Here is a 27,275-nt window from a genome sequence, read left to right as displayed (position 1 = left end):
CAGCTCCAGAACCTTTCTATAGCTGTAATTCATGCCCCTACCTCTCCAAATCAGCACTCAAACCCACTCCTGATCCTTTCCCTGCAGTTCCAGTTCTCCAAATGGATCTCCAGACTCGTGATCCTGACCTCCAGTATCTCTGTGCTTGGTTATCTATTATTATCCATCAGCTGCGCCAGATGCAGAGGTTCCTGGAATGGGAGGTTTGGGATGTGCTGCACCTGGGAGCTTAAGTTGTGTTTATGTCTCACTCAGGAGCTCCTTGCTCAAAGAAAAGAACAGTTTGTCCTCTCTTAACATAAGATGTGCATCAATGTGGCTGATGTTTCAGCCAAACAAACAACAACAAAAAATAACTAGCCCATTTAATTTACTTCCCTTAACCTCCCCCCTTGGGTGCTCTTCTCTCTGCTTGTGGGTGTTTTATTTTTCCCCATATTAAGGTTTGGAATGGCCCAAGAATCATGAGAAATGTGAAGAAAACATTTTTTTTCTTGCAAATTTATTGACAAGCAAGATCAGCATGTAGCTTAAACAAAATGATTCTCATATTACTGTAAGCATTAAAGAATAAAAAATATACAAGAATCCTGAAAACATAAGTGATATCAATAGAGTGGCTGAACATGGAGGGATGAAAAGAGTCATGCTCATCCTATTTGGTCTTTATTCTGTGGTTACAACAAAATCTATAGCAATGGAAGCTCCAAACAAGCCTTGTGAAAAACTGAAAATGTCGAGGGCTGTAACTGCATTATACATATGACAGTTTTCTTTAACCTGTGTTAGAAATGGATACTTCCATAGCTTACTGCAAAAATCTGTTTTGGCTCTCGCCTCTTCTGCCTTGTACTATTTTCATCCTGAGATGGGAATGTTGGTATCAAATACTATGTTAAAATCAAAAAGTGGGCTACAGAGTGCATTTGGAGATAAAATTACCACTAGAGGGTAGGGTCTGGTGACTTCTCCAAAAAAGTGAATTACAAAGAGGAACAGCATCAGAACCACCATGTGAGAATTCTTTCCTTCAGAATCACTGAAGCATGCAAGCAGCTCGCTGGGCTTGAATAGTTTTAGGAATCTGTAGTTGTAAAGAAGTTGGACTGGGTATGTTGTTTTAGTTAATAATCTAAATAATTTTTCACAGTAAAATCAGCACAAGCAACAGTGACGCCATCTTCGTTAGTCAGCCTTGCTGCAATGGTGTAATCCCCCTGTGTGAGGCAAAAAAGAGCAAGAGATTAGCCCAAGAGCAGTAAGTAATTGCTTCTGGTTTAGGAGTAAGTGCTCTTCCTAGAAACAAAATAACACTTCTCCCCTCGTGTTCCTCCAAAATATTTTCTGTCCGAATGCATTTCAGAACTGGCGGAAGAGTTGCCTGTATTTTCTGCCAAAATGTTCTCATCAGAAATATCAATGCTGACAGCACAAGTTTAAAATTAAAACAGTGCATGGGGAACAAAATGTTTTGATGCATAAAAATTCCTTTTAAATCTATGTAGCTTATCATGTTTCTTGTGAGCAAGCACAGTTCAGGAACAGGAATGGGAAGAGGTGCTCAGTTGTCTGGCACTTCTTTCTTTCTTGGATCTTGTTGTTCAGCGTGTATGTTTTTATATAAGATGGAGACTTGGAGATGTGTGTGTATAAATGAGTCAATCCGTGATTAATTCTTATGTGGTAAAAACAAGAGGTAGTCTAGAATCAAACTGTGCAGTTAAAAATACTAATAATTTCTTTTCTTTTTTTAAGGAGGGAGGTTGTATTGGTCAGAGCCACCCTCTCCAGTAGAGAAGGAGAAGCTTTGAAGGGAGTTGACAAGCCTCAATCCAACAGAGTGAGAGAAAGAGGTGAACTAGATTTCATCCTCTTTGGATTACTGGCATTGTGGTATTTTTCAGTGCTCTCTGCAGTTTGGAAGAGAACAAGTAAGGGTAGGCATGCCAGCAGCAGGGGAGAGCTTGGCAGAAGTGGCCTTGAATTATAGAAAGCTCTTACCCTGCTCAGGGCATTTCTGGTTGTGAAGCAGAGGGTAGCACAACTAGAATGAGTTGGGCTTTTCTCCATTTGTCTTTCATCATGGGATTTCTAAGGCAGTAACTGGCCTGTTTTCTCGCAGAGTGGTTCAAGCTAAGCATAACATCCAAATTTAGAAAGAGGCCCAATGGCAACACACTCACGAGAATATAGCCTTGTTATAATTGCTGTGAAGATTGTGTAAATGTCCCTTAGGCTGGTCAGATGAGACTACTTTGGAATGAGCAGAAGCTGATTGCTGCATGGAAGGATAGTGTTATTTGCCTGATTGATTAATTAACAGTGAAGGCTTCCTACTCCTTTCCTCACAAGCATGTTAATTCTCCAGAAGTTTATCGTTTAATTCATAGAAGTGAGTTTTTAGTAACTCATTTTCATAGCTCATTAGTGACTAAGTTTTCTCATCCTTCAGAATAATATTTTCCTCATGGGTAAAAATTGTTATTAAAAGAAGATAGTGAACAGTCTTAGAATTTCTGTCTCCAAATTCAGCTAATTTTCCAAGAATTGGAGTTCTGCTGCTCTGTGTGCACGTTTCAAAGTTTCTTTTGATATGATGACCTATGCCTAGGTTTCTATAGAGCCTTTACTATGGGAGTGCCATCAGAATTTAGCAAAGCTGCTCCTGGAACAGGATGCTGGCTGATACAAGCTTGGACGTTCCCGTGTGAGGGGCTGGAGGAGAGAAGGTGTTACTTGACATGGCGTCTCTAAGCATGATATTAAGGAAAGTACATTTGTGAGGATGGGACAAAACAGCCTGCATAAGGGAGCCCAACTCCCTGTGTGAGTGCCTGGAAAGTGAAGGTTATGGTTGCTGCTATCACCAAGGGACGACTGAGATGTATGCGTAGTAACTGTCATTACAGAGCCTTGATCCTCCCAAAACTCAAATATCTTCATTCTTGCCTGTACAAGACTCAACTGTCCAGGGCTCGAGTTCTTGCTCTGTATCCCTATTATGATCCTGTCTTTTTCTTTTCTTGTGCTTGGACCATTGCAGCACTGATCAGGCCTTAGACTCTCCTCTTTGAGGCTGTAAGATAGGTTCTTTGTCACGTGCTGAAGAAGTGGGCATTCTTGCTATACTTCTATGTGTAAGCAAGTCTAATGGGCATCTGACCGACTGAAGTGTGTGCTTCCATTTTATGTGACTAGAAATCATTTTTTATAGGCTGGTCAAATACAGCTTGAAGTTGTGCCCAGTTAAGAGGAATCATGGTGCTTTCAGCATTTAAGACCTATTTTGCTTTCAGTGTAATTGGGTTGAGATTTAGGAAGGAGACTTAGCTGAATGTGAAGAAGGCTGCTTGTAAAGAACATCTATAGTGGATAACTCAATCAGAGTAGTGCCAAGGGTACTGCCTGCTTTCTCACCTTGCTAACAAATTCATCTTATTCCATGAGTCCAAAGAAAGTGTTCTTGCCCCCACAGCTTCTACTTACACTAAAAGCTTAGAAGACATCTGTCTCTAACACTGTATATGCATGGTGGATCAGGTACAGTTGCAATAATTACCTAAATTGCCTTTATAGCTTTGTGAGGATGAATGAGCATCTCCAAATTGTTCAGCCCACTAAGGGGTGAGCTGGACCGCAGCCTTGGTCTCTCAGAAATCCCTTGGAGGAGCTGCTTCATTTGTTGTCAGTTTCAGAGTAATAGAGGGGGAATCAACTGAAGAACTGTATGGCTGCATGGCTTAGTGCTGGTAGAGGAGATCTGCTATCTGAAGAAAACCTGCCTGTCGGGATAATGTTGGCTCTCCATGCTCTAAGCATAGCCTCTTAATTTTGTATGGAAAAGACCAGCCATGCTGCAGTGTGCCAGCTGGGGGAGCCTGCAGTATGCTGGCAATCATTGCTGATAATCTTCTGATTGTATCTCCTCCAGAAAGTCCTTTTGCTTCAGAGCACAGTGGTGATGAACTTACCTGTGGGATTTCTTTGATTCCCAGTGTAACTGGTCCCTCATAGTAGAGATGTTCTGGAAGCAAAAATGATGATGGATGATTAGATATCATGCAGCACATTTCGGAAACAAGCAGCTGAAAGTAGATGCTTTTTTGTAATAGCACTTAAATGTGCTCCAGTGACAAGTGTTACAGAACTGCAAAGTGCTCAATATGTAGTCTTGCAACAGCTATCCCCAGACAAATGTCAGGACATGCAGTGCCTTACGGGGAAGGCAGTGCCTGAGCTGAAGGAGATGGAGGAGGGAGCCCTGGCGTTGCACAACCAGGTGGTTGTTCCTGTGTCAGCATGCCCCTACAAATGGGGAAATGGAAGGGGAGCTGAAAGTTGCTAGACATGAGTCCTTAGCATGATCTGTTCAACACCTGGAGATGCAATAGTTGAACTATGCTTTTTTTTAAAGTTGTCAAAATGATGATCTGAGCCGAGTGTTTCTGTAGGTGTAGAGTTCTGACTGCTTGCTGAACATGACCTTAAAATAATAACATTTATCTTGCTATTGAGGGAGCGTTCACCGAGTTGCTTGGTGTGCTAACGCCATCACAAATTGTGTTGGTGACTGGAATAGAGCCCAGGAGTTGCACCTTCTGATCTTTATCTCCCTAAATGTGGGATCTCCACTTGCTTTTCGCTGTGGAAGAAGGAACAACTTTAGCATTAATAGACCGACTTCACAAACTGTTCTGCAATTCCTCCTACTTTTTCATAGCTTACTGGGCCAAACTGTGTAGACTTGACTGAAAATAAAATTCGTAGATGTTTTGGTACAGAATTTCTTACACAACTTGCCCTGTACCAGTCATGGAGAATGAAGAACTGTTTAAAGATTCTCTTTCATAGGTGTCATGAAATATTCTTTACTTTGACAGTGACAGTGGAATAAGTGTTTCGTCATATTTAAGTATGCGCTGGCATCTTGATGCGTGTCACTTCTAGAGAGTTGATTTAGTCCAGCATCGCTGTGTTTCTTTAAAATGTTTCTTGTTAAGGAATGGACAAGAGGTTTGTCATGTATTTGACACATGGTCCATCCCACCATACAATAGGTGTCTGAAATGGAAATCAGTCCTCAGAACATCTTCCCCATATATCGTGAAATATTAGTCAGTGCCTTCATTTAACAAACTTAAAAGAATCACGACTATAGTATGCACCAGAAAAAGAGGAGAAACATGAGACATCATGTTTCATCATTGTCCCACACCTTTGTATTAATAAGAAGCTTGTTAGAGGTGATGCCTTGGTGACTGTGGGAGGTAAAGAAGTTGCAGGACTTCTAAATGATTCTCTGAATAACCTAATACCAAAACTAAGAATACACTCACAGTGTGCTGACTTCTCACTCTCAAACTCTTAACTGTATAACAGCACTCCTTTTCCTCTGCTTCCCTGGCCACTTCACCTGAGCCCCAAGGAGTCTTTTTCTTTTCAAAGAGCAATTGCCATCACTGTTTGCTGCTGTGCATGAAGAAAGAGCCCTGGAGTCTGACACATCTCTGCTGCAGAGAGTGGTGACTCAAGAATCTTAAAAATACAACACAGCCCACTTAGTTCACAACTTACTAGAACCTAAACAGGAGTTTAAAGACACTGCATGATGTATGTGACAAGTGACTTGCCTGGGACTTGGGCCATATGTGTGTGGAGGTGAGCTAAGGCTTACTGTGAGTTGCGCCCTTGGAATGATGCAGACTCTGCCATGGTTCATTTTGTGCTTTGTATACACTTACTTTCGGTATGAAGCCTAAAATAAGCCTTGTCTTTCTCTTCTTCAATTAGTTCTGAGCTTAAGAAATCTTAGATGACAGCAGAGGATGGTAGAGAAGAAGCTGGGCTAGGAATCATAACCTTCCTCTGAAATCCTTTTTCTCTGGGATATGGAAATTCCTCTTGGATCATGTAGTCCTACCTAGACTGCTGGAAAGCTGTCCAAAATCAAAATGCAGAGAAACAGCATCCAAGTTCTGCAAAGCCTATATTTAAAATGAAATAAGAGGCATCAGGCCATTTGTTTCTGAAAGGATGGCAACGCTTGGCTCTTTCTGGTGGTGCCTGGTGTCCAGTGACAAGCCAAGAGGCAATGGACACAAACTGGAACAGAGGAGATACTATCTGAACATCAGGGAACAGTTTTTCTTTGAGAGTGATCAAGCAGTAGCACAGACTGCCCAGAGAAATTGTGGAGATAGTCAAAGGCTGTGTGTACAGTCCTGGACAACCTGCTCAGTGAGATGCTGCTTGAGCAGGAAGGCTGGACCAAATGTGAGGTCCCTTCCCAACTCAACTGCTATGTGGTTCTGTGACTCTTGTGACCCTCCTTACTTCTGTGATTATGTAAAAGGACTGTGCTTTTTGAAAGTATATTCTGACTGGAAAGCAAAAGCAGTTTTGAGACCTACCAGAAAATAATACAGAACTGATTTTTCTTGTTCATACTCTTTCCTGACTATGGCAACCTTCTCAGTGCCTACGCTGGCTGAATCAGGCTTCTCCAAGTCCATTCAATGTTTCTCTTGCATGGAGATTGTAATTCCAGAAAAGTAAGCATCCTCAGAGGCTTTAAGGACTGTAGTTTATCACAGCATCCTTCATACAGTCATACACACTTTCCTCCATTGAAAGAAGATGTACACATCCTGTTGCAGTAACTGTAACTGTCACAAACACTGAGCTTAGCTCATTGACAAAATTCTGTGGTCTTTATAGAGAAAGCCCAGATGCTTTTATACTTGCATAAACACATGACTGTTTGCTATTTATATGATTGGGAGAAGTACAAATTATGGCTACATTTTTCTCATTAAAATTTCCCCCAGTGTTTTTATTAGTCTGATACATGATAGCATGGAAAGTATGCTGTCATTAGTGATATGCTTTTACTCCATGTTCAGTCCTTTTTCCTAGAGACTTAACTGCAGGTCATTTCTGTAGAGGATCCTGAGAAATGTTTCTAATGTACCGTTGATTCAAGGTGATATTATTGTATTTGCAGCAGCTTTTCACTGTTCCTTCAACCAAAAGTAACTTAATCCCTGTAAGCAAACAGGCCTTTAGTATCTTCCAGTCTGATGCAGAGCTTTCAAATGCATAAGAACTTCCTCAGAACTACTTGAAGTTACCAGTTACCATTTATCATGAAGATGCCTCTCATTCCCGACAAAACACCTATAATGAATTTCTCACTCCTCTTTCTCAAATCTTCCTTGCACTGAAAATCTTAAACGTTCTCACACTCTTGTACTATATAAAGGCCCTGTACATCTGCACCCACCTCTTCTTTTTCTATGTCTTAAATCTTTTTAGAGCTTAAATGCTCCATGTTGGAGCTCTTCTAGGACACGATCTTGCACCCGTGCGATTGACACAAAACTTTTGTGAATTTTAGGGATGCAGGAATGAACTGAATAACTGCCAGCTATAGATATACAGTCGAGTGAGAAAAATGTATATAAATACATAACTTGGTGAGAAACATCCACTCTCTTTACTGGGGAAGAGAATGTGAGATGAAGGGGCCAAGCAGGATGGCTTTGTATATCAATAGACCGAGCTTTGTCAGAAACATGTACCTAAACTCCAAGTGATACTCAGTTCTGAATCTCATGCGTTATTCTCTATTTTTATTCCCAGATACTATTTTAGAACATACTCACTGTAAAACCTACTGAAAAAGTCAATGAATTATGGAGTGGAGTTTTAAAGTCAGGGCTGTATTGTCTGTGAGCGTGAACTTGCAGAGTTATGTTTAAGCCTGCAGGTTGTGGTTGGCACTCTACAAAATATTATCATTTTAAGCTTTTCTTCTCTGATTTTAGTGATTGCATTAGGAAATCTGTTAAATATTACATAACTGTTTTATTTTGGGGAAATAGAGAATAACCAGCACTTACTGAAAAAGAGGAAGAGCTGAGCTCATGTTTTAAAACAAAGAACTTAGCAAGTTGGGTTGCTGTTGTTGTTCTTAAGTGAACAGTGGCTTATTTCTTTGAAACCTTTGAGTTTTTGCAACTTCACAAGAGAAATATAGCTCCAAAAAATACTTCAGTGCCTTACTTAGGAGTCCCAGTGAGCTGTGCCAGATGTGAGGTTTGCTTAACATACATACTAAATATCATGATTATGACGCAGATGAAACCTCCAGCTGTACCAGGTCTCTTAAAGTATTGCTTAAAGTCATTTCAAAGTGGTAGCATTATAGGACAAAAAAAGGTGTTGGTAAGGGAAAACCCTAAACTTTGCCAATTCCATCTTATATCAATCTCTTTTAATTAACACTTTCTCTGTTCTTGATCCACACCAATGAACCAACAGTCATCGGCAGAAGTATGTTCTGTGTCATTTCAGGAAAGGGAAGCACAAGTCCTCCTTGTGGTGAGTAAATGCATTCGGTGTAGAGCAGCTTTAAACTCAGGTCACTTCTGAACAGATGTTGGAAATACTGTCTGTAGACAACAGTGAAAATAAGGCTCCAAAAGGGCTATCTATCCTTTCACAATGTTGTCTTTCTGTGTAGGTTTTAGGTCAGGCTTATAACTGTGCTAATATGGACAAAATACAGCTGTGCTGAATTGCCTCAAACAGGTGAGGTGTTTTAAAGAATGTGAGACGTATGTCCTGGCCCAAACTTAGGGATGCTTCTAAAGGAAGATAATATTCAAACAAGCAACAGTGGTATTATATCATAGTGCACTTCAACTAGTAGAAGCAATCACCTGTCAGTCCAAGATTTAGGGACTTGAAAACCCCAGGAGATTTTAGCTTTGTAGTTTAATGTGCGAAGAGCAGTTTGTGCTTGGCTCAGGACCGGCTCCACTTCCTAATGTGTTCCCTAAAGGATGTTATGAAGTATCTCATCAGAGCAAGATAGTTTTTCACTAGGAATATGGCGTTTATTTTTTTTTTCTTATAATTCAGTACTCAACTGAGGAAAGCTGCAATTTTTTTAATTCTGTCTGGCTTACAGGATTTACATAATTGGTTGCTCATGCAGCATTTCTCTATTATTCTTTGTGGTATTTCTATGGGGTGTGAAATGTTTTAGTAATTTTCCAGGGGTTGTCTTAGCATTAGTACTGTGTGTGGCAATGAAGCTCACAGCCCATGCACGTGAATTGGTACAGTGTTATCGTGATGGAGATGAAAGTGAATGGAAGAAAAGCAGAATTCCTGAAACTTTCTCTAACAGCTCTGTGGCAAACTTCTCTGCTACTTCTTTAGCCAACAAAATGATTGTGACATAGAAGTGATTTCAAAATAGTGACAATAGCTCTTCCGGACCTGCTGTGGCTGTCTGTGCCCTATCTGGCCTGAGTCATGGCAGAAGAGTCCCTGCAGTGCCCAGGCTCATTGAGACCAAAGAGTGGTCTGTGCACAGCTAATGCTGCTGAAAATCAACTACAGCACTGGTTGGCAGTTTGACTGACAAGAGCTATAAATCATCTGACAGCAGCATAGACACATGGTGGGCAGAAACAAGATGCAAAGCATAGATGGTACCACATTCTACACTGATCCAAATATCCTTTGCAAGCATAGTTCTTGTTAATTTGTGTTAGGAACTGCCTTTAAGAACAGGAAGTATTATTTGCTTAGTAGTAAAGAATGTGTTCAGAACGCCTTGTTTGTTTGTTCAGCCCTTCCTCAGACAAAAATAAAGGCCAGTTCTGAAATGCTTTTTGCTCACATGACAACCACGTGGCTATAAATAGGGCTTATGAACCCCTCTGCTGTTGGATGTGGTCGCGTAACCAAAGTTATTTTTTATGGACTTGAAATCCCATATGTGTGCAATATTCTGTGATTAAAAGAAAAGCGAGCAAGCAGGTTAGAGGAAAAGCATGCTATCCTACTGTGTTTCTGCCACCCGTTAACATGCTGTTGAAATAAACATAACATTACAATATATTGGTGCGTTCAGTAGCACAGCAAGTGCATACTGCTTGCAGTACTCAGTAGCCATCAGACATTTTAGAGTGCTACCTAAATTACCTCCTTTCTTCTTGCCACAGAAAATTAGCTTAGTAATGCCTGGTCCACAAAGTGTCTCTGAGTAGCTTAAGACAGTCTTCCCATTTATGATCAGATCAAGTTTGACATACAGTTCCTTGATGCTTTGTCCTGTACAGAAAATAGAAGGAGTGCTCAGAGAAAATGCAAGGTTAAGCAGGCTTGTAAATTTATGTATTATGAAACTTCCTATTTTTTCCCTCCCTGCCCCTCGTTTAAGCAATTATACAGTTTTTCTTCACCGAGAACTCCTGAAACATAGAAATCTATGCTTCAGGAACAGTTCTCCCAGTCCCTCATATACCTTGACAAGGGACATAGTAGCTTACATTTGTATTTTAAACTGTGGTCATGACTATTGTCTGGCAAAGGAAAGGTTGTGTCTGTAAACCTAAACTTTCTTCCTGTCTCTAGCAGTGTGATCAAATCTAGTGAGCTCTTGGGAGCAGCCCCTGGCCTGTACCTGCTGCTTGGAAAAATGTCCCAAGCCAGACTTTTGCTATGAACCAGCAAAGCATCTAAGTAGTGCTGCGAGGTTGTTTGTTTGGGCCTTTATAGACAAGCTAGTGAGGCTGCCAGATCTAGAGGCAGGTCCTGTAATCTGAGTTGTTGGAAAGGTATTTGCAAATGCCTGTATTGTGGTGTGTGGGCTGGTTTAACTTTGCAGCCACCTGATAACAGATGCTCCCCAGGCAAATGGCAGCATATCCATTGAGAGGATGACCTCTGCATGTAAGAGGACATTCCAAAGTGCTAAAAGATGCTCGGCTTACAAACTCATGTTTAGTACCAGGAGTATGCAGCAGTGCACTCTCTTTTGTTGTAGCAGCAGAAGGTGAGCTTGGGGCCAAAAGGGTGGTTAGAAGTTGGCTTGTCCATGGAACGGTCAAAAGTCAAGCTGTAACTAATATTAACTTGTGCACCAGACCCTTAGCTCAAATGCAGTACTGATTTTGACCTTCAGTTGCTGCTCAGGGAAGTGCTGAAGGATGTAATTCTGTGGTGCTGACACAAGGATGTGGGGTCTGAAGCCATCTCATTCAAAGAGACTCTCCCCAGATAACTTAGCTGTGAAGACAAGCCCTAGAGCAGCCCCCACCTTGGCTATCCCCACTTAGAGATGAAGGGTAGGAGAGGAATGAGGACTGACAACTCTGTGACTTGCTCTGAGTTACATACACAGTTTGAGGCAGGACTGGTAACATACCTGACACTCTTCTAGCCTCACACCAGTTTTGAAATTTCTCAGAAATGAAGTATTGTTTTTACTTTATAGGAGGTTTCTACCCTTACTTACTTAATACCAGTGCTTAAACAGACCTGCTTACAGCACAAGGAAATAGGAACTCACTTACTTAGGACCATTGCAGCTCTAACATCAAAGGTGTGGGTTGTGACATCTGAACAACGGTCAATGCTGAAAGCGAAGTCTTGCTGGGGATCTGTCAGGAAAAACAGAGCAGTGAGTAACAAGTTATTTTTTTTATAATGAGATACTGACTGTATAGAAAACAACAGTAGTACGAAAGTGTCATAAAAACCAAATTAGATATTTTCTAGATATTTTCCATGACATACTCAAAGCTCTTACACCCTGTGTTTAGTAGTTATTTCTGTATGAAGTTGACTCGGTGGTTGTCTGGGAATCTAAATCCTGGCGTTAGGAAAGTCCAAAAAGGAAAAACAGGTAGTGTGGCTGAGATCCTGCAGTGCTTCATGCTGGGCCCACCAGCATGTGATATTTGTAACATGGGAAATATTCTGCATTTCTTTTCTGGGAGACTTTAGCAGAGCTGGGGACAAGGGGAGCCCTACAGCTGCTGATTGACGCAGATGTGGCTGTTACTGCTTTTTGTTGTGCCCTTTTCTCAGCATGAAGCTCCACAACTGGAACAAACATTTGTACCTTCTCCCTTCCTTCCCTTGGCTCTGTGCTATGCCCGAAGGCTCGCCAGTGTGTCACTTTCTGGTGACAGCAAGCAGCAACAAATGACAGCTCCATTGCTGTTGGCACTTCTGCAACCAGTGGCACAAGAAAGAGATTTCCAGAGCCGTGGCTGGAGGTGGAAGATGTGGCTAGTATGGCTGCGTGTCACCTAACCTATGGGTGTTTGCTGTAGCAGAGCCTTAAGGCCTGTTTTAGGCACGTGTTTGGCCCTGCTGCATCTTCATGGCCTGCCTGTGCATCTGTCTCTCTGTGGAAACAGAAGAAGCTGGGGGGATGATGGGCCCAAGCCCATGATGTGGCACGCACAGAAGCAGCCGCAGGCTCCACGCTTTAGAGAGAGCTGTTGGTGACAAATTATAGACTTGGAAAGTGAATTCTGTTTCTAAGTTATTATGGCTTGTGCTTTGAGGTGATCATCTTACTGAATGGAAAATCATGGCTTGGGAGAATTTTGCTTTGATGCTGTGGTGTAACTTGAGTCAGCGTCTTCTGTACGGCTGAGTTAGTGTGTCTGTAGTGCTTCAGCTCCCTGCCTGGCCCTGTTTTTGCAGCAGTGTCCTACTGCTGTAGCAGCTACCAGGGACCAAGCCTGAGTGACCGAGGCCTGTTTATCTAGAGGGGAGCACCAAGGGAATGAAAGCACCAGGAGGACCTGGCAATGTTAGCCAAACTTTGCAGCCCGTGAGTTGTCAGCATGGTCCAAGAGGAACTCCCAAGTCCTAACTCCTGACAACTTTAAGTAACTGTTCAGAAGAGAGAGGTAAAAACCTCTGGCATTCCTTGTAGCTCTGTACCTGAGCTGTATTTCTGCTTCCATAACACTAAAGCTACATGAACTGCTTGGGGCAAGAAGCTGGTGCCTGGAGTTGTTCATGAGCTGCTCAAATGTGGCAGGAGTTAGAGGACTGTCTGTCCTCCCCTTCCATGGTCCTGTCACTTCTTGCTTTGTTATTGCAGCTTCAGAAGTTCCCATAATCGAGTTTCCTGCTCTAGCTGGAAAGAGACCCAAACTTCCCTTTTTTTCCCAGGGCCGTTATACCTGCTTCCTCTCTGGTCTCTACCACCTCTCAAGGCTTGGTTTTCCCTTTGCTCTGGACTTCTGCAAGACTTTCATTTCTGTTCAGTTCTGGTTTTGGTGTGTGGTGCGAGGATAAGGTTCAGCAAACAGCTGCTCAAATCCTGAGCAACTTGGAGATTGGTGCCTACATACAGCACTGGTTATCAAATGACAACAGTTGTCAGTCCTGTAACGTCCAGAATGGAACAGTGGTCAAAGATGGCACTGCAACAACAACATAGATCATGATCTGTTTCTTTTCAAAGAGACGAGGTTGTGCTTTAATCAACAAATAGATTTGTGGTACTGGGGCTAAAGGCATTGTTGTTCTTTCAGTGTGATTTGTTTCTTTCCAGAACTGTTTGATGGAAAGGGGATTTTCATGAAAACAAGCTTTGCTGGAAAGAATGGGTTTCTTATCAAGAACCTGACCTCAGGATTGCTTTAGTTTGGATGTCTCCTATCTTTATTTTCTTATGGATTAAGCTCTTTTGCCAGGTGACCAGTAATGTAACCATGGTGTCTCCTCCTCCATCCTCAGAGATGCAGTACAGAGGGACACTGATGTATCCAGACAAGTGACAGTACCTGACAAGTACCTGTTCACCAGAGAAGAGGAAACGTGTGTGAAAGCACCAACATGAAATATTCCAGAAATGTTTATATATTTATGAATTAGAGCACTTGGATTTTATGTTGTTGCTCTGTTGCTGCGAAACCAACTTTTCTACTGGCAAAAAAAAAAACAACCAAACAAAAAACACCAAACCCAAACAACAAAAACATCCACCAAAATAACCAACAATTAATTTTATGACCATCTTCCTGTGGAAATTCAAGCTAACCAGCATCCTAGATACTGCTGTGTACATTGCAGACTCCTGCTGAAATCAATTGAAGGGAAGGCTGTTTTGCTAAAGCTATGGTGCCAGGGAGTCTGGATTCCAAAAAATGTAGGCAGAAAGGGTACTGCTAAAAGGAGATTAAAGGAAATAGTATTAATTTTCTTAACCATTTCATATGTGAAGATGCTTGTAGATTCAGTTGTGCACTGGGACCAAAGGTAGTGTGCCTCATTCCTCTTTTCTTAAATATTGAGGAGTGCCTCGTGTGACAAAAGCAACTTGCCATTTTTTCTGTTGCACAACTGTGAGTCACTGTTTCTCTCTTATGGAGGTTTAATACTTACTCTTCCTTCTTGCTTCAATCTGAAGCGAGCTGGTTAGACTGAAAAAAAATGCATGTTATGTCTTTCACATGTGCAGAGCAATAACATTTACCATTAAATCTCTCAAACACGTGGGGCTGCCCTTCAGCCTTCCACTTCCCTGCAACATTTCATAGTGCACAGTACTGTATGTTCCCAGACTTCCCTCCACCCACTCCCTTCAATCTGCTCTCTCTTCCATAATTAAAGTAGAAACTCTTCAACTGGTTGCAGAGTTTTGCTTTTCCAGTTCAGCTTTGATATATTACCAACACTTAAAACGTTGATGGAAATTTTGCAAACATGTTGAGGTTTATTAATGAAAATCTGCTTACTGAGAGGGGAAAAGGGGCATCTAGAGTGTCTCTTTATATTCACGTGAGAAAAGTTTGGGTTGTAACATTTGTAGTTTCATAAAGGTGGGCAGGAGCAGGATTTTGACTGAAAATTCCCTCTGCTGCTGCTATGTCCCTCAGAGCCAGAGCTGCCAGACCATTAACAGCATTATGGAAACTGCATGGCTGAATATGAAGCACTTATTATTGCCATTTTGCTGGGCTACTCTGGAACAATTTGTCTTTTCTTCTCCTTCCCTTTCCCTTATCTTGTAAACAATCACTGGCTTTACTGTCATCTGAATCTGCTCTTAAATCCCACTGCTTCCATATGAGTATGAAAATCAGTGGTTATGATTGAACTAAGAGCAAGTAGGTGAGCTTTGCTTGCAGAAAACCATATCTGTAAGTCTTGCAGTGGTGAGAAAACTCTCCAAGTTGGTAAACTTTGTGTCTTTCAAATTCACAGTTAGGAGAAATTGGGTGAAAGTTGTGGAGTTAGGTGGAGTTATGTAGCTGGGCTTGCTTAGGGTCGAACAGACTGGTGCTAGAAGAGATGTATACAAATACAAGGAAGAAACCTATTTAGTAATTACCCAACAGTCTTCATCTTCAAAGCTGTTAATAAAATTAAATCATTAGTCCTTAAGTCCTTACAATATTCAAGCTGATAAAAGGGAAGAAAAGAATGAGGAACTATTTCAGATCTCAGATTCTGTATCCATTTGACATTTTTCCTTTAATGCCTATTTAAATAAACTAACTTGAATGCTTAGCATTGTATTTGACACTGTGGAATTTATTTACAAGGTACTGAGGAAGAAAGTCCAGCTGAATTAACAAGTTTCCAGTTTCACTTAGAGACTTCCATGAGTATCTTCAGTTTAATGAACTTCCCTTTGGGTCTCGCCTTCTGTGCATGCCGCAGCCATATTCAGACATGGGAAGAATGGAGACCCTCTTTTCAGAAAGGAGTGGAATAAAGTGTGACTCAAGTCAGCTGGAGCTAGTTAATCAAGATAAGGATGCTTCAAGGCACTCACTTCAGAGACAGGACCAATCTTGGCCTATCCTTAGTTTCGGAGAGGCACGCTGGCTTCCTTTGTAAGAGCTATGATTTGCTTTGTCTTCTGTACCTCCTGTATCTTTCTGACTTGCTTAGGCAACGTGGAGGTTAAGAAACAGCAAAGTCATTGTTAATGTATCCTTAACATCCCGGGGTCTGCAAACTGTGAGTTAATAGCTCTGCTTCCTTTCTGATAAAACTTACATGGCTTTAGAAGGAAGCCTGAAGATTTAGTCTCAGTAAAATCTGTAAGCTAAAAACTCCTAGAACGCTAGCAAGAGAAATTTAAGTTATGGTTTTAAAAAAAAGTTCTTGCAATTTTAAAATCATTCCCTCTCGAGAACACTGAACATCAGTAATACAAATAGCAGTTGCATGCAATTACATACAGGTGTTACAAACCATGAAGGCTGTAGTTTTGGAGCTGAGTGATTCCAGCATCTTATGAAGCAATTTAAGTTAAGGACTAAGTGTCTGTCTCTTACTACTACAAATAAAGGTCATTGCTGAGTGTACCAAAAATTGCAGGTATCCAGAAACGGTAACCCAGAAGGCTGGTAGCTGCTCCAGCCTTGTTACTCTTGTTACTGAGGCAGTGACTCTAAAAGTAACAGCATTTGGGATGTGAGGACCAGATATGGGATGGGGAGCTGAACCCATGTGCAAAGATATGTGGCAGAATGAGACAAAGGAAGAGATTTGCCTGGTCCCACGCCAAGCAGCTGGCAATGAGCTGAAGGGAAGCCTCTGTAAAGGCATCAGAGGCGAGGGGCTGTGTTTGGGGGTAGGGCTGTCAACGTCTTGTGTAAAGCAGACCTTCTAAAAACCTGACTCAAGTCTCCCTGCTTTTTCCTGCCCAAACCACCTTTACTCATAGCAGACTTGTAAGAGCTGTTTGTAAGGGCTCAAGGGGATACCCAGTGTCTGAGGATTCATGGGGACTTTTCTTGCTTTTGCTTCTGGTTATATTTGGAGAGACTGTGTGCATTGCTGTGCTTTGTGTGGTATGACAAAGCTTTGTCTAAGCTTGTTTAAAAAGACAAAACTGAAAGATACTGGCTTTGAGAGATAGCACATACAGATCTGCATTTGTATTTGATAATCCTGATTTGTCCTAGTTAGCTTGAGAGAAGGAGGGAGGCAGGACAGGCTTCAGCTACAGCAGTCTAACAAGAAAATACTGCATTAATTTAGGCCCAGCAGGGAATGTATTAGAGAGAAAGTCTTTGTTCTTCTGTTCTGCTGGTAAGAAAATACCATGCGCTGCATGAGTAAGATGCATACAATAACTGCCTGTGTCCTAATCAGATCTGTCTCTCCCTTCTTCATGTGTTTCTTTATCATTCTTTATATTGTTCTACTTGAGACAGATCTCTGAGCATCAGAGCTTGCCACTAGGACTTGAGATTCACAACAGACTTATGTCAGAAATAGAACCAAACATTACTAGAAGCTGCCCTGCTGTTAGACACATGCCATGCTCTGGGATAGCAGGCTCTACTGCTGGTTATACAGAACAGTAATCAGCAGAATATAAATGGACTAAATGTTCCCATTTTCCCAGGATGGGTTGAAATCCACCACAGGAGTGTGGCAGTAAGCTATAATTGGAATGGCATCCTCCCTCTGCTAAGGAAAGTAGCTGGGTGCCTGCCTGCCCAATCACTGCTGGAACATTTGACAGCAGCCATCCGTCTTCAGGTGAAGAGGAAACTGGTGCACTGAATTATTTTCTGATAGCTTTCAAGATCTTAGTTCTTGGCAAGTGGGAGCTCTCCTGAGTCTAAAATCAGCATCTGGGATGGAACAGAGATTTGGGGTTCAGCATGTAGTGGCTCTTTGCAGCATATTTGGACATCTTCTCCTCAGTGGCTGCTGCTATTCTCAAGTTTTAGGTCATCTTCTTGATGTTGCTGCAATCATATAGCAGAAGTCATTTTGGCATTTGTGGGCTATGTTTTCATTTTTCTTGGATTGCATTTGCTGGTTGTTAAATTGCTGAAAGAAACCTAATCACCTTCCACCCATTTTCTCTGGTAAACTGTAAGCATTGTAGGGTCCAGAGGTTTTTTGGGAACCTTCATTACAGCTCTAGGTGAGACGATGTGGCAACATCAGGAAAACCTAGTGGTATCACATATGAATAAGCAAGGAGTCAGAAGTTCAGCAGAGCTTAATTCTTTCCACAACTTCACTGAAAGCATTACTATTGATTTTTTCTAAGTCTAGAAGTCTAGATGCGGAACATAATGTTTTTTGCTAAAGCGTCATAGAGGTGTGAAATTGTCTTGTGTTCTTCCTCGCCATTTACGTTTCACTAAATACTCTCCTCTCTCTGAAATGAGGTAAAACGAAGCTGGAACAACCTGAGAGTTCACACAGAGAAACGAAGTTTTAACCCACTCTCATGGAGTGGAGAGTGAAACCGATTCATGAATTTTAGTTCATGAAGGAACCAAACTTTTTACAAGTTTTACATGGGTAGAACTAAAGCAAAGTTACATATGCACTCACATCCATGCTACCTTGATTCTGATGATAGCTTCACTTTATTAGGAGCTGGAGCTAGAAATGTATCTGTCAACATCTGGCCTTCCCCCTGGAGTAAGTAAGCTACACCAGATGAGTACAGCAGCCAGGCTACGACACTAAGATTGCTTGGACAGAGCAAATAAAAAATGTTTTCAAGTCAAATTCTTAAGTTCTTTGATTGTTTGCCCATTAGCAATTTATGCAACAAAAGATCAGAGGGGAGCTGGTGTCATGTGGCTTTAAATAATTTAGAAGTAGAAGCAATTGCTGGAGACTGCTTGAGGGAAATAAATAAATAAGTCAAAGAGAAGCATCTGGCTCAATCTGTCTGCCAAAAAAACGAAGAATAATAGAAAAATAACCTTCTTTTATGAAGTGTCTAGCAGAACATTTGCCCTGAAGATGCGTGAGCTGAGGATTTTTTGCACTTTTCTTTGCCAGCTGAAGCTATCAGATTACTTGTGTCCTTCATCTAAAGGATATGCATGTATGTGGCTAGCAAGGAAAAAGAGACCAGCAACTTCGGTTGATGAAGAAAGCAGAAAGAGATGTGCTGTGAAATTAGTGCTGCAACAGTGACAAATTAGCAGGACTTTTTGCAAGTTGGTATCCCTGATTTATCAGGGATGGGGGTTGCATGTCTATTTAAAACAAACAAAAACAAAAAGGAAAAGGGTTTTAAGAGAAGCAGTGTGTTCGATCTCTCAGTGTATAGGAGAAAGGATGTGATGGGCTGAATGTGTGAGGGGAACACCAGTTACATTGAAACTATTTAGCAAGGACAGACAAATGGTCAGGAAACAGTACTAGAAAGTCTATCAGTGTCCACTTTTTCATTTTTAAGCACTGAGAAGTTCCCTCAAGGTGGAGCTTAGCAGGAAGGTTAACAGCTACACTGTGCCCTCCAGACAGCAGATTCTAAACCAGAATAACCCTGTTCACTTCAAGTATTTTATTTTTTGCCAAGGTCCAGATCTGAGCTCATGAGTATAAAAAGCAATGCAAATGAGATTTTCTCTGTTAGTAAATGCAATCCAGTGCAAGATCATATGGAGGTGGACGGTGCTGCTCTCTCCTACTTGTAGGGTAGGGAAAATCTTCTTAGTGAACACATGCAGTTTAACTTTGTTCTCTATAGGAGAAAAATAATTCTCTCAGGGGTGCAGAGGGGCCTGCTGCTGTCTAGCAGAAGACTTTAATTAAAGCAAATAGTTGCCTATATCACTAAATGTTATTATTTGTTTGGTTTTAAAGCTGTTGGTAGATAAAATTGTAAAGAAGAGTACAGCTGGTTTCCTGTGAAGGTTCTGCAATACTGCAGTATGAAATGAATGCTGATGGATTCCTCCTCTTGTGAAATTTCAGCTAGTGGCTGGTAGCTGAGCTTCAGATGAAAAAAAAAAAAAAAAAGACCAAGGTCAAATGTTATTTGGGAAATCTGTTTGTCTCTGCCTGATAGTCAAAAATCCCACGTGCCCTGAACACACTTTATAAAGCCTGAAGAATATACTTCAAGATTTAACGTTGAAGGTCCTGAAGCTTTCCCTGAAATTCCATGTTATTTACTCCTGTGCATAGAACACAAAGTCCTTAATGGTGGATGCTCTCCAGACCCTTCCTAAGAACCTTGTACCTGACCAGTGGTCTTTTCTGCTTTGTCAAGAAATCTCTGTTTTCAGGCAGCAGGCAGCTCTGAAACCCTCGAGGTCCTAACCTGAGCATAGAGCTTTGTTATTCACTAAGAACACTGGTCAGCTTATCCTGCCTGAAACACAAACAGATATCCTGACCTAGCTAAAATTGTAAGATAAAGCTGTAAAAACACTTGTAAAACGTTTTTGATGCACCTGTAGCAGCAATCACCTACTTTATTTATGCAATGAAGAGGGCCCCGTTTGAACACTACCCGGTAGCAGTGTTTTCATGGTTAATTAACACAAGCTTGGACGAATGGTCCAGAGGCAGGTGCCAGCAGCTGCACTGAGGAGCTACATTTTGTAGTCTCTGACTGCACTGCACTTTGCACTTCCAGGTAGAAGCCTGACAATCAGAAACCATCAGAATCTGCTCACGGCACTTGCTGTTGTTGCCTTCTTATCTCTCCCTTCCCACAGAACTGCCTTTTAAAATGTAGCAGGAAAGATCAGAAGTATTTTTATTGTTAAAATCACAGTGAAATTAAAAAGGACAGGAATAAGCCATTTGTGTAGCAGATTCTTTCCATGTCTCCACATAGACTTGCCAATTACAGTTCTCTTTTCTCGATCAGAGATGTTAACATGCATTGCTTTTATCTTAGGATCCCCGTTCAGGTTTCTAAAGTGATTTCTGGCCATTTGAGGTCTTCCTTCGTTTTTGTCACTTGTTCCTGGGAGGAAGAATGGCACTGATGGGAAATGTCTTGCTATTTATAGACTGTCTCGGTGTTATGTCTCCTGTGGTTATGTAGAGGAGGCAGCATAGTGTCTGTTTACTTACAGCCCATCCATCTCCTAGCCTATATTTCTTGCTATGGACTTGCTGCTGAGAATTTTCATCTGTTTTCTTTTAGATTACATTCCCATCCCCTCCCTCTCCTTCCTCCCAGAGTGTGTGACTTTGACCACTGTATCTTGTCCGGCTCTTTTTTAATGCATGCCTTAAGTGCCTGGTCCTTGAAGGCTGGGTCTGATATGCCTGGGTGAAACTGAGGATCCCTTCCATAGGATCCAGAATATGGGGTGAACCTAAGAGCTTGATGCATGCCTGTAACATACCCCATTATAGAGGCAGGCTGCAGCTAGGGCAAGAGCTTTCAACAGGAGCTGGGACTTGCTTTTGAGAACAGAGGACTGCTATTCTTTCTGTATCTATTGTCATTTATCCATCTAAGCCTCTCTGCTACATTTATCACAGTTATATTAACTCATATTTTTAGCTTCAGTCAGATTTTTACTGCCTTATAGAAGAAAATCTGATAAAATGCAAAGCAAAAATGGAGCACAGCTCCATTTTAAATACTTGGACCAAACTCTGTTATTAATCTGCTGATAGAGGGCATCCAGTTCCAGAAATAAAGTTGTGAAGTACTTGGCTAGCATTCCCTCAACCTTCTTACATTTTACTTGATTCAACCCTGGTGCACTGATAACGTCCAAGAATTTATGGTAACAACAATAGGGGTGAAATTCTGGTCCTCTTTAGGCCATCAGGGAATTTTTTACCCTTTTTTTTTTTTTTTTTTTTTGTACTGGCAACCTCACTGTAGATATTTTAGCCCCCATGGTATGCAGGTTGAATAGTTTCACCAAGACAGAATGTCATTTATTTGGGGATTGGTTGCATTCAGTGAGGTTTAGTTTTGCAGCTTAGCATTCCTGTTCTTCAGTAGTTTGTCAGGATGATGTCTGGGGCTGCTGGGATTTGTTGTCACAGTCCCTTTTCCCCACCTCTGGTCTGTGAACCAGGAAGGTGCTCTAGTTTTTTTTAATTCCATACCAACACCTTGAAGAATGAGCAACGTGTTTTTGAGACGGTCTTCCCTTTGGAATATCTGAAGTATTTGTGGGCATCTGCCCAGCATTTATGTTGCGCTTGATGCTATTATAGAGTTTTCATGAAGTTTGTTAGGAAAGAGTCTTGTCAAAACTAGGCATGTGATTTTTCCCTCCTGGGTAAGAGTAGCCAATGGGACATAGATAAAGAAAAAAAAAAGCTATGTTCTTCACATCTAATTATGGTTGAGAGTGAAATGAGGGGAGAAACTCTCCTTGAAAGCATGGTCCTTGTTACAGTTGTGAGCTGGCCAGTGAGCTCCGTGTATTCCCCCATCTAGGAGGCATTTTGGGCCCAGCCTCCTCACAAAGCCTTATATTTTTTGTTTTATGCAAGCTAAAACACTATGAGCTGGATCAGCTGAGATGTAAGTGGTGCTTCCTGTTCTGAAGCTACAGGTAACCTCAGGAAAAGGCAGGGCAGAACACCATAATAGCAGCTGTGAGTGTTCCCTCAACTATATCTGCCAGAGCTGCAAAGAGAAGAGGAATCAGGCTTCAAACAAGGAATCTGATTTAATTTGTGTATTGTTTCCGAGTCTCTGTAATCCTCCCATCTCCCATACCTGTAACTAAGAGAACAGAAACCATTCTTGTGTTGGGACCTGACTTGAGATCTCCGACTTGTGCTTCTCAAGCTGTGATTCCCTCCTGAATGAATGTACCTGTTAGCGTGGTGTGCATGGCAAACCAGATGAGTGATGTGTAAGCTTTAAACAAGTACATTTTGTTAGGTCCAGTGGTGTGCGCAGTAAGAAGCAATGCTTGACTGACACATGCCCTGCAGACAAATTTCATCATCATTTGAACTGACACAAAATGTAGCCTATGCCCCTATGTTAAGGCATCTTATGCTGAGACCTGTTGAGGGAACGGTATTGGTTTATACAATGAATTCTTACTAAAATAAAGGTAATACCAAAGGTCACACTCAGTAGCTAATTAAATATTTTCTAAAGTGGTATACCCATTTATAATATGTAAAGCCTGACTTTGTTCTCCTTGGAGCAGGCCTGGAAAGAATTGCATTGCAAATATTTATTTACCTCTTTTGTCCCTCACTGGCTTTATTTTAATGGGTGTGCAAAACTGCATGAAAGCTACAAGGGAGAAAAAGCCCCCCGGGAAAGCCTTTGTATCTGGATGAATTGGAAAAACAAACTCTAGGGTGCTCATTTGCCACGAATCGCTTTTCACATCACGTGCAGAAAATGAATGAAGCGTCTGTGAATCTAATTCCCTTTGTCCCGGTTGTAAAGCAGATCAGCACAATAGGAGAGGCACAAGGCCAGCAAAGCAAGAGGTGGAAAGCAGGCACCATTCAGTGAATTCATTTTCAGTCATCCCAGTGCTGCTTGCTCCTTTTCTTCTCTACAGATTTAAAGAACAAACAAACCCTGTGGTTCCTGGGAAATGCCTCTGTTAAGTGCTGCTGCTGAAGCCTCGCTGAGCATGGCGGCAGCAGCCGAGAACACGATTCCTTCCTGCTGTCACACCGGGTCCCTTGTCACTCCAGGTGGGAGGACAGAAAGCACATCACCACAGCCCAACTGTTCAGAAGGAAACCAGTAGATCAGGGCATTGAAGAGTCTGTTGTCCCAGAGGTAAAAAGGAGAAAGATTGAAGTTCTTTCTGTTGTGTTTTTTTTTTTTTTTTTTTAATAACTGAGTTTTGAGATAAAAATCTTAAACATCTCTCATGCTGAACTGATTTTTTGACAGATGTTTAGTAATCTGAATTAGGTTACGTTATTTCCTCTCTATTATATTCCATCTAAATACATTTGGATGCATGCATGTCAACCAAACCAGCTATATGTGAAAGACAAAACATTTGAGCTGCAAAACCCAGTGCCAGCTTGGGAGTGTAACCCTTCCATTCATTGCCTGGTTTATAAAAGCACCTCTTGCTGTATAAGAACAATTCTGTTGCCTAGCTAAAAGGAAATGGAAAATGGAAATTTTAAGAATCTCACCACAGCTTTTGTAATATATCTCCAAGTTTTCCTCCTTGCAGACTGTGTGTGTAGGCCACTCTGTGCTGGCATCGATGCAAAGCAGGACTGAGATGAGAGCGAGAACATTCAATGTCTTCATGGTTGCAGTGGCAGTTTGCAGGATTGATTCTTCTGTCTCTTGCTACTCTTCTGTGGGTTAGCAGCTCCTTCCTTCCTCCAAGAGAGAAACAGGAGTTACTACATTCATGCCTGAAGAATGGTTAACTGAGCCAATGCAGCCTCCAGATTGCCACAACGTGGTGTAAACAAGAGGCTAATCAGAATTGGAGGGTGCTGTTTCCGTGTGCTCAGACTTCTGCTTTCTGCTTCGTGTTAGTTTAAACTAATGACAAATGAGATAATAACACCTACTCGCCACGCTGCATAGCCCTGTCTTGGTGCCTGCTGGAACAGTACAGCAAACTGTTTATTTTTTCTCTCACTGCCAGTTTCTTCTCTTGAACTCAAAGCATTTGGGTCAGGGCTTCAGACAGGCTTATTTAACCCTGCTGGCTGCAAAATGTAATCCGAATCATCCCATTTTAATCATGCAAAGTTGGACCAAATGTTGCAAGGTGGCCAGTTTGGTTTCTGTGTTTTTCTTGGTGAAAAATCTGTGTGCTGGAGGGAAGGGAGATTTGTCTGAAAAAAGCTGGCACACTGGAGAACCAGCTCTCAAAACTTTCAGGAATGAAGCCTTTCTGCTTGACTCTGCTAAAGGCTGCATTTTCATTCATTTTGGTCAGTGGTTCTTAAGAATGTACGATTCAAGAGTAAACCCAGTCAAGTAAACCTTTTTCCTTCTGTTTTCCCAGTTATTCAACTGCCCAGTAGTGACACTGCATTTGTCATTCATGCTTTTTTTTTTCTTTTTTTTTTTAAAGTAGTACTTCATGCACAAATTGGTGGCTTATGCAGATGGCAAAGAATGATCAGTAAGGAAAGTAGGGAGGATTGCCTCAGCCGCACTAAAATTCTCTTATTTACTTTAAGATCCAGGTTTTGGAATAGGATTTCAAAAGGCAGTTGCCAAAAAGGGCTTTTCTGGACAAAGTATTAAATGGAAAAAACTTACAGGCTAAATTCAACCCTAAAGCCAATGTATGCAGTAGTGTTCTTCTCTGAGCTGCAGACAGGAGAAATTGGCTCTGTAAAGTGACAGAGTTGGATAAAAGATTTCTTTGGCCATCTCAGTCTTTCTTGCTCTGAAAGCTGCAAGTATCATTTGCTCTTGCAGCTGAATAAAGTTGGGGAAGAGAAAGCCAATGTACTTTAGCAAGCAGGAAGGCATCTAACAGGATAATTATGAAATAATGCTAAACAGTAGAGTTGTTCCTGAGGCAAAATCCTGGCCTGAATAAAGACAATAAAAGTAATCCCATAGATTAGAGATGAGGCCAGGATTTCAGCCATGATGTAGTACATTTGAAAGCTAATTCAGTACAGTCCAAGAAACTGTGCTTTGGATAATGAGATTCAGGACAATCCAAGAGTCCATGCTTTGGATAATGAGATTCAGGCCTATTTCACGTTTTGGATACTATCATAACGGTAAATTGCATGTCCAGGGCCAGGGTGAGAATTCAGGCAACTGTCCCTAGGCACAGTGCATGTGTAATAGGCACGTAAAGGGATGTGGGTTAGGATCTGTCTGACTTGAGCAGAGTTGTGGTGATACCCAGCTGACAGCTGGTGAGAGCAATGCAACTGCATAGAGAATATTAAACAGAGGCAATGTCCGGGATAACTGTAATGAACTTAAACTTGAATGGTATAAAGTAGAAATCCCTTCCCACTGAAGTCTGTGAAGGGGATCAAAACTGGACATGATGATTTCTTGCAAAATGCACTGCACTGTGTGTCAGATCTGTGAGAACGTAACCTTGACATTTTATTTTTTCCTTAAGCAGTGATACAATGATCCTTCCTTTAAAATGTCAGTTCAATGCTCAGTGGACTAAGCAAAACAAAAGATAGGGCAAATGTTTGAAAGATATCCAGTGGGACTGAGGGTATCACTAATAAGCTAAGTTAAGCTCAGGACCAGTCTAGAGATGAAAATAATTGTAAGCTGGGAAAATACATGTGGATAGTATTATATATTTACCCTGTTCTTACTCTTCATGCCTGCTCATAGATAATGCTGAGGCAAGTTACTGGGTAAAATGGAGCCCAAGTCTGGATGGGAATGGTTTACCTGGACACTGGTCTTGTTTTTATCCCACTTTACCTCTCCCCACCCCATCCAGTTGGCGCTGTTTTCCATGACAGTGACTGCTGAAGTACTTGTGCAAAGCAGCCTTTCATCTTCACAGAAGCCCTGTGGTAGCTGCTCTCTGGATATCCAGAAGCCTGGGCCATGCCTTGCAGAGAATTCAGTCTAAGTATAAGCAGACAGCCTGGGAAATCACAGAATCATAGAATGGCCTGGGTTGAAAAGGACTGTAACGATCACCAAGTTTCAAATCCCCTGCTTCATGCAGGGTCACCCAGCAGACCAGGCTGCCCAGAGCCACATCCAGCCCAGCGTTCAGTGCCTCCAGGGATGGGGCATCCACAACCTCCTTGGGCAATCTGTTCCAGTGCTTCACCACCCTCGTACTGAAAAACCTCCTAATATCTAACCTAAACCTCCCCTGTCTCAGTTTAAAACCATTCCCCCTTGTCCTATCACTGTCCACCCTCATAAACAGCCGTTCCCCCTCCTGTTTATTAGCTCCCTTCAAGCACTGAAGGCCACAATGAGGTCTCCCCTGAGCCTTCTCTTCTTCAAGCTAAACAAGCCCAGTTCCCTCAATCTTTCCTCATAGAGAGGTGCTCCAGCCCTCTGATCATCTTAGCGGCCCTCCTCCTGACCCATCCCAAGAGTTTCACATCCTTCCTGTACTGGGGATTCCAGACGTGGATGCAGCACTGCAGATGGGGCCTCACAAGAGCTGAGCAGAGGAGGAAGAAAGTAGAATCCTGAAAGTAGAACAACGCTGAGCTGTCTGAATATGGGCCTTCCTACTTAACTGGAAGCAGGATGATGGCTGGTGTAGATGTCCTAGCAGAAATCCAGCGTGATTTTGTAGATGAGCTCAGAAGCACTGTTATACGAAGGCAAGTGCCTGCACCATTTCCCTGTCTGTTGCTTAGACTCTCTCTTGCTCTTTTGAGACAGCTACTTCATTCTTTTTTTTGGCAGGGCTCCTGACACTGACTCAAAATGACAAGTCACAAGATTTCTTTGTGGGTGCGAGGTTGGAACGTGTCTCAATAGTTTCAGTAGCCAGTGTTCTGAGGAGAAACAGCCATAATGGTTAATGTTTTGGAAAGCTGTTAAGTTCCAGTTTGCCCCACCATGTTGTTCTCAGTGGGAAGAAAATTCAGAAGGTTTAAGTTTACAACGTGTACTCCAGACGCTGTTTCGCCATTTTATTCCTTGTATAATCCTTGTATCTCCTAGAAAGTGCGTTATTACCAACTCCATCTGTTCTGAGAACTGCTTTCCCTTCAAACAGCCGAAGCCTGTGGGATGAGAAACTGCATTTAAACGAAGTGGTATCAGTGCTGGCAGTGGGAATTCTGCTTAGCAAGTTGCT

At 41.8% G+C, this 27,275-nt stretch overlaps 1 protein-coding gene across 1 annotated transcript; it reads right to left on the bottom strand.

Annotated features, from left to right (window-relative positions):
• Positions 1-493: 493 nt before the first annotated feature.
• On the bottom strand, positions 494-23,969 carry LY86 (lymphocyte antigen 86). Its single transcript, XM_052697870.1, has 5 exons — positions 23,671-23,969; positions 11,373-11,459; positions 10,000-10,128; positions 3,972-4,024; positions 494-1,217 (listed from the first exon to the last, which is right to left on the bottom strand). Exons 1-5 carry the CDS (start codon positions 23,789-23,791, stop codon positions 1,125-1,127), a joined length of 483 nt encoding a protein of 160 aa, XP_052553830.1. The 5' UTR covers positions 23,792-23,969; the 3' UTR covers positions 494-1,124.
• Positions 23,970-27,275: the final 3,306 nt, after the last annotated feature.

The sequence above is a fragment of the Tympanuchus pallidicinctus genome, unplaced genomic scaffold (genome assembly GCF_026119805.1).
Source record: "Tympanuchus pallidicinctus isolate F22 unplaced genomic scaffold, pur_lepc_1.0 scaffold31, whole genome shotgun sequence".
Taxonomy (NCBI): Eukaryota; Metazoa; Chordata; class Aves; order Galliformes; family Phasianidae; genus Tympanuchus; species Tympanuchus pallidicinctus.
The sequence above is the reverse complement of the archived record's forward strand: the minus strand, read 5'-3'. Positions and strand labels throughout refer to the sequence as shown.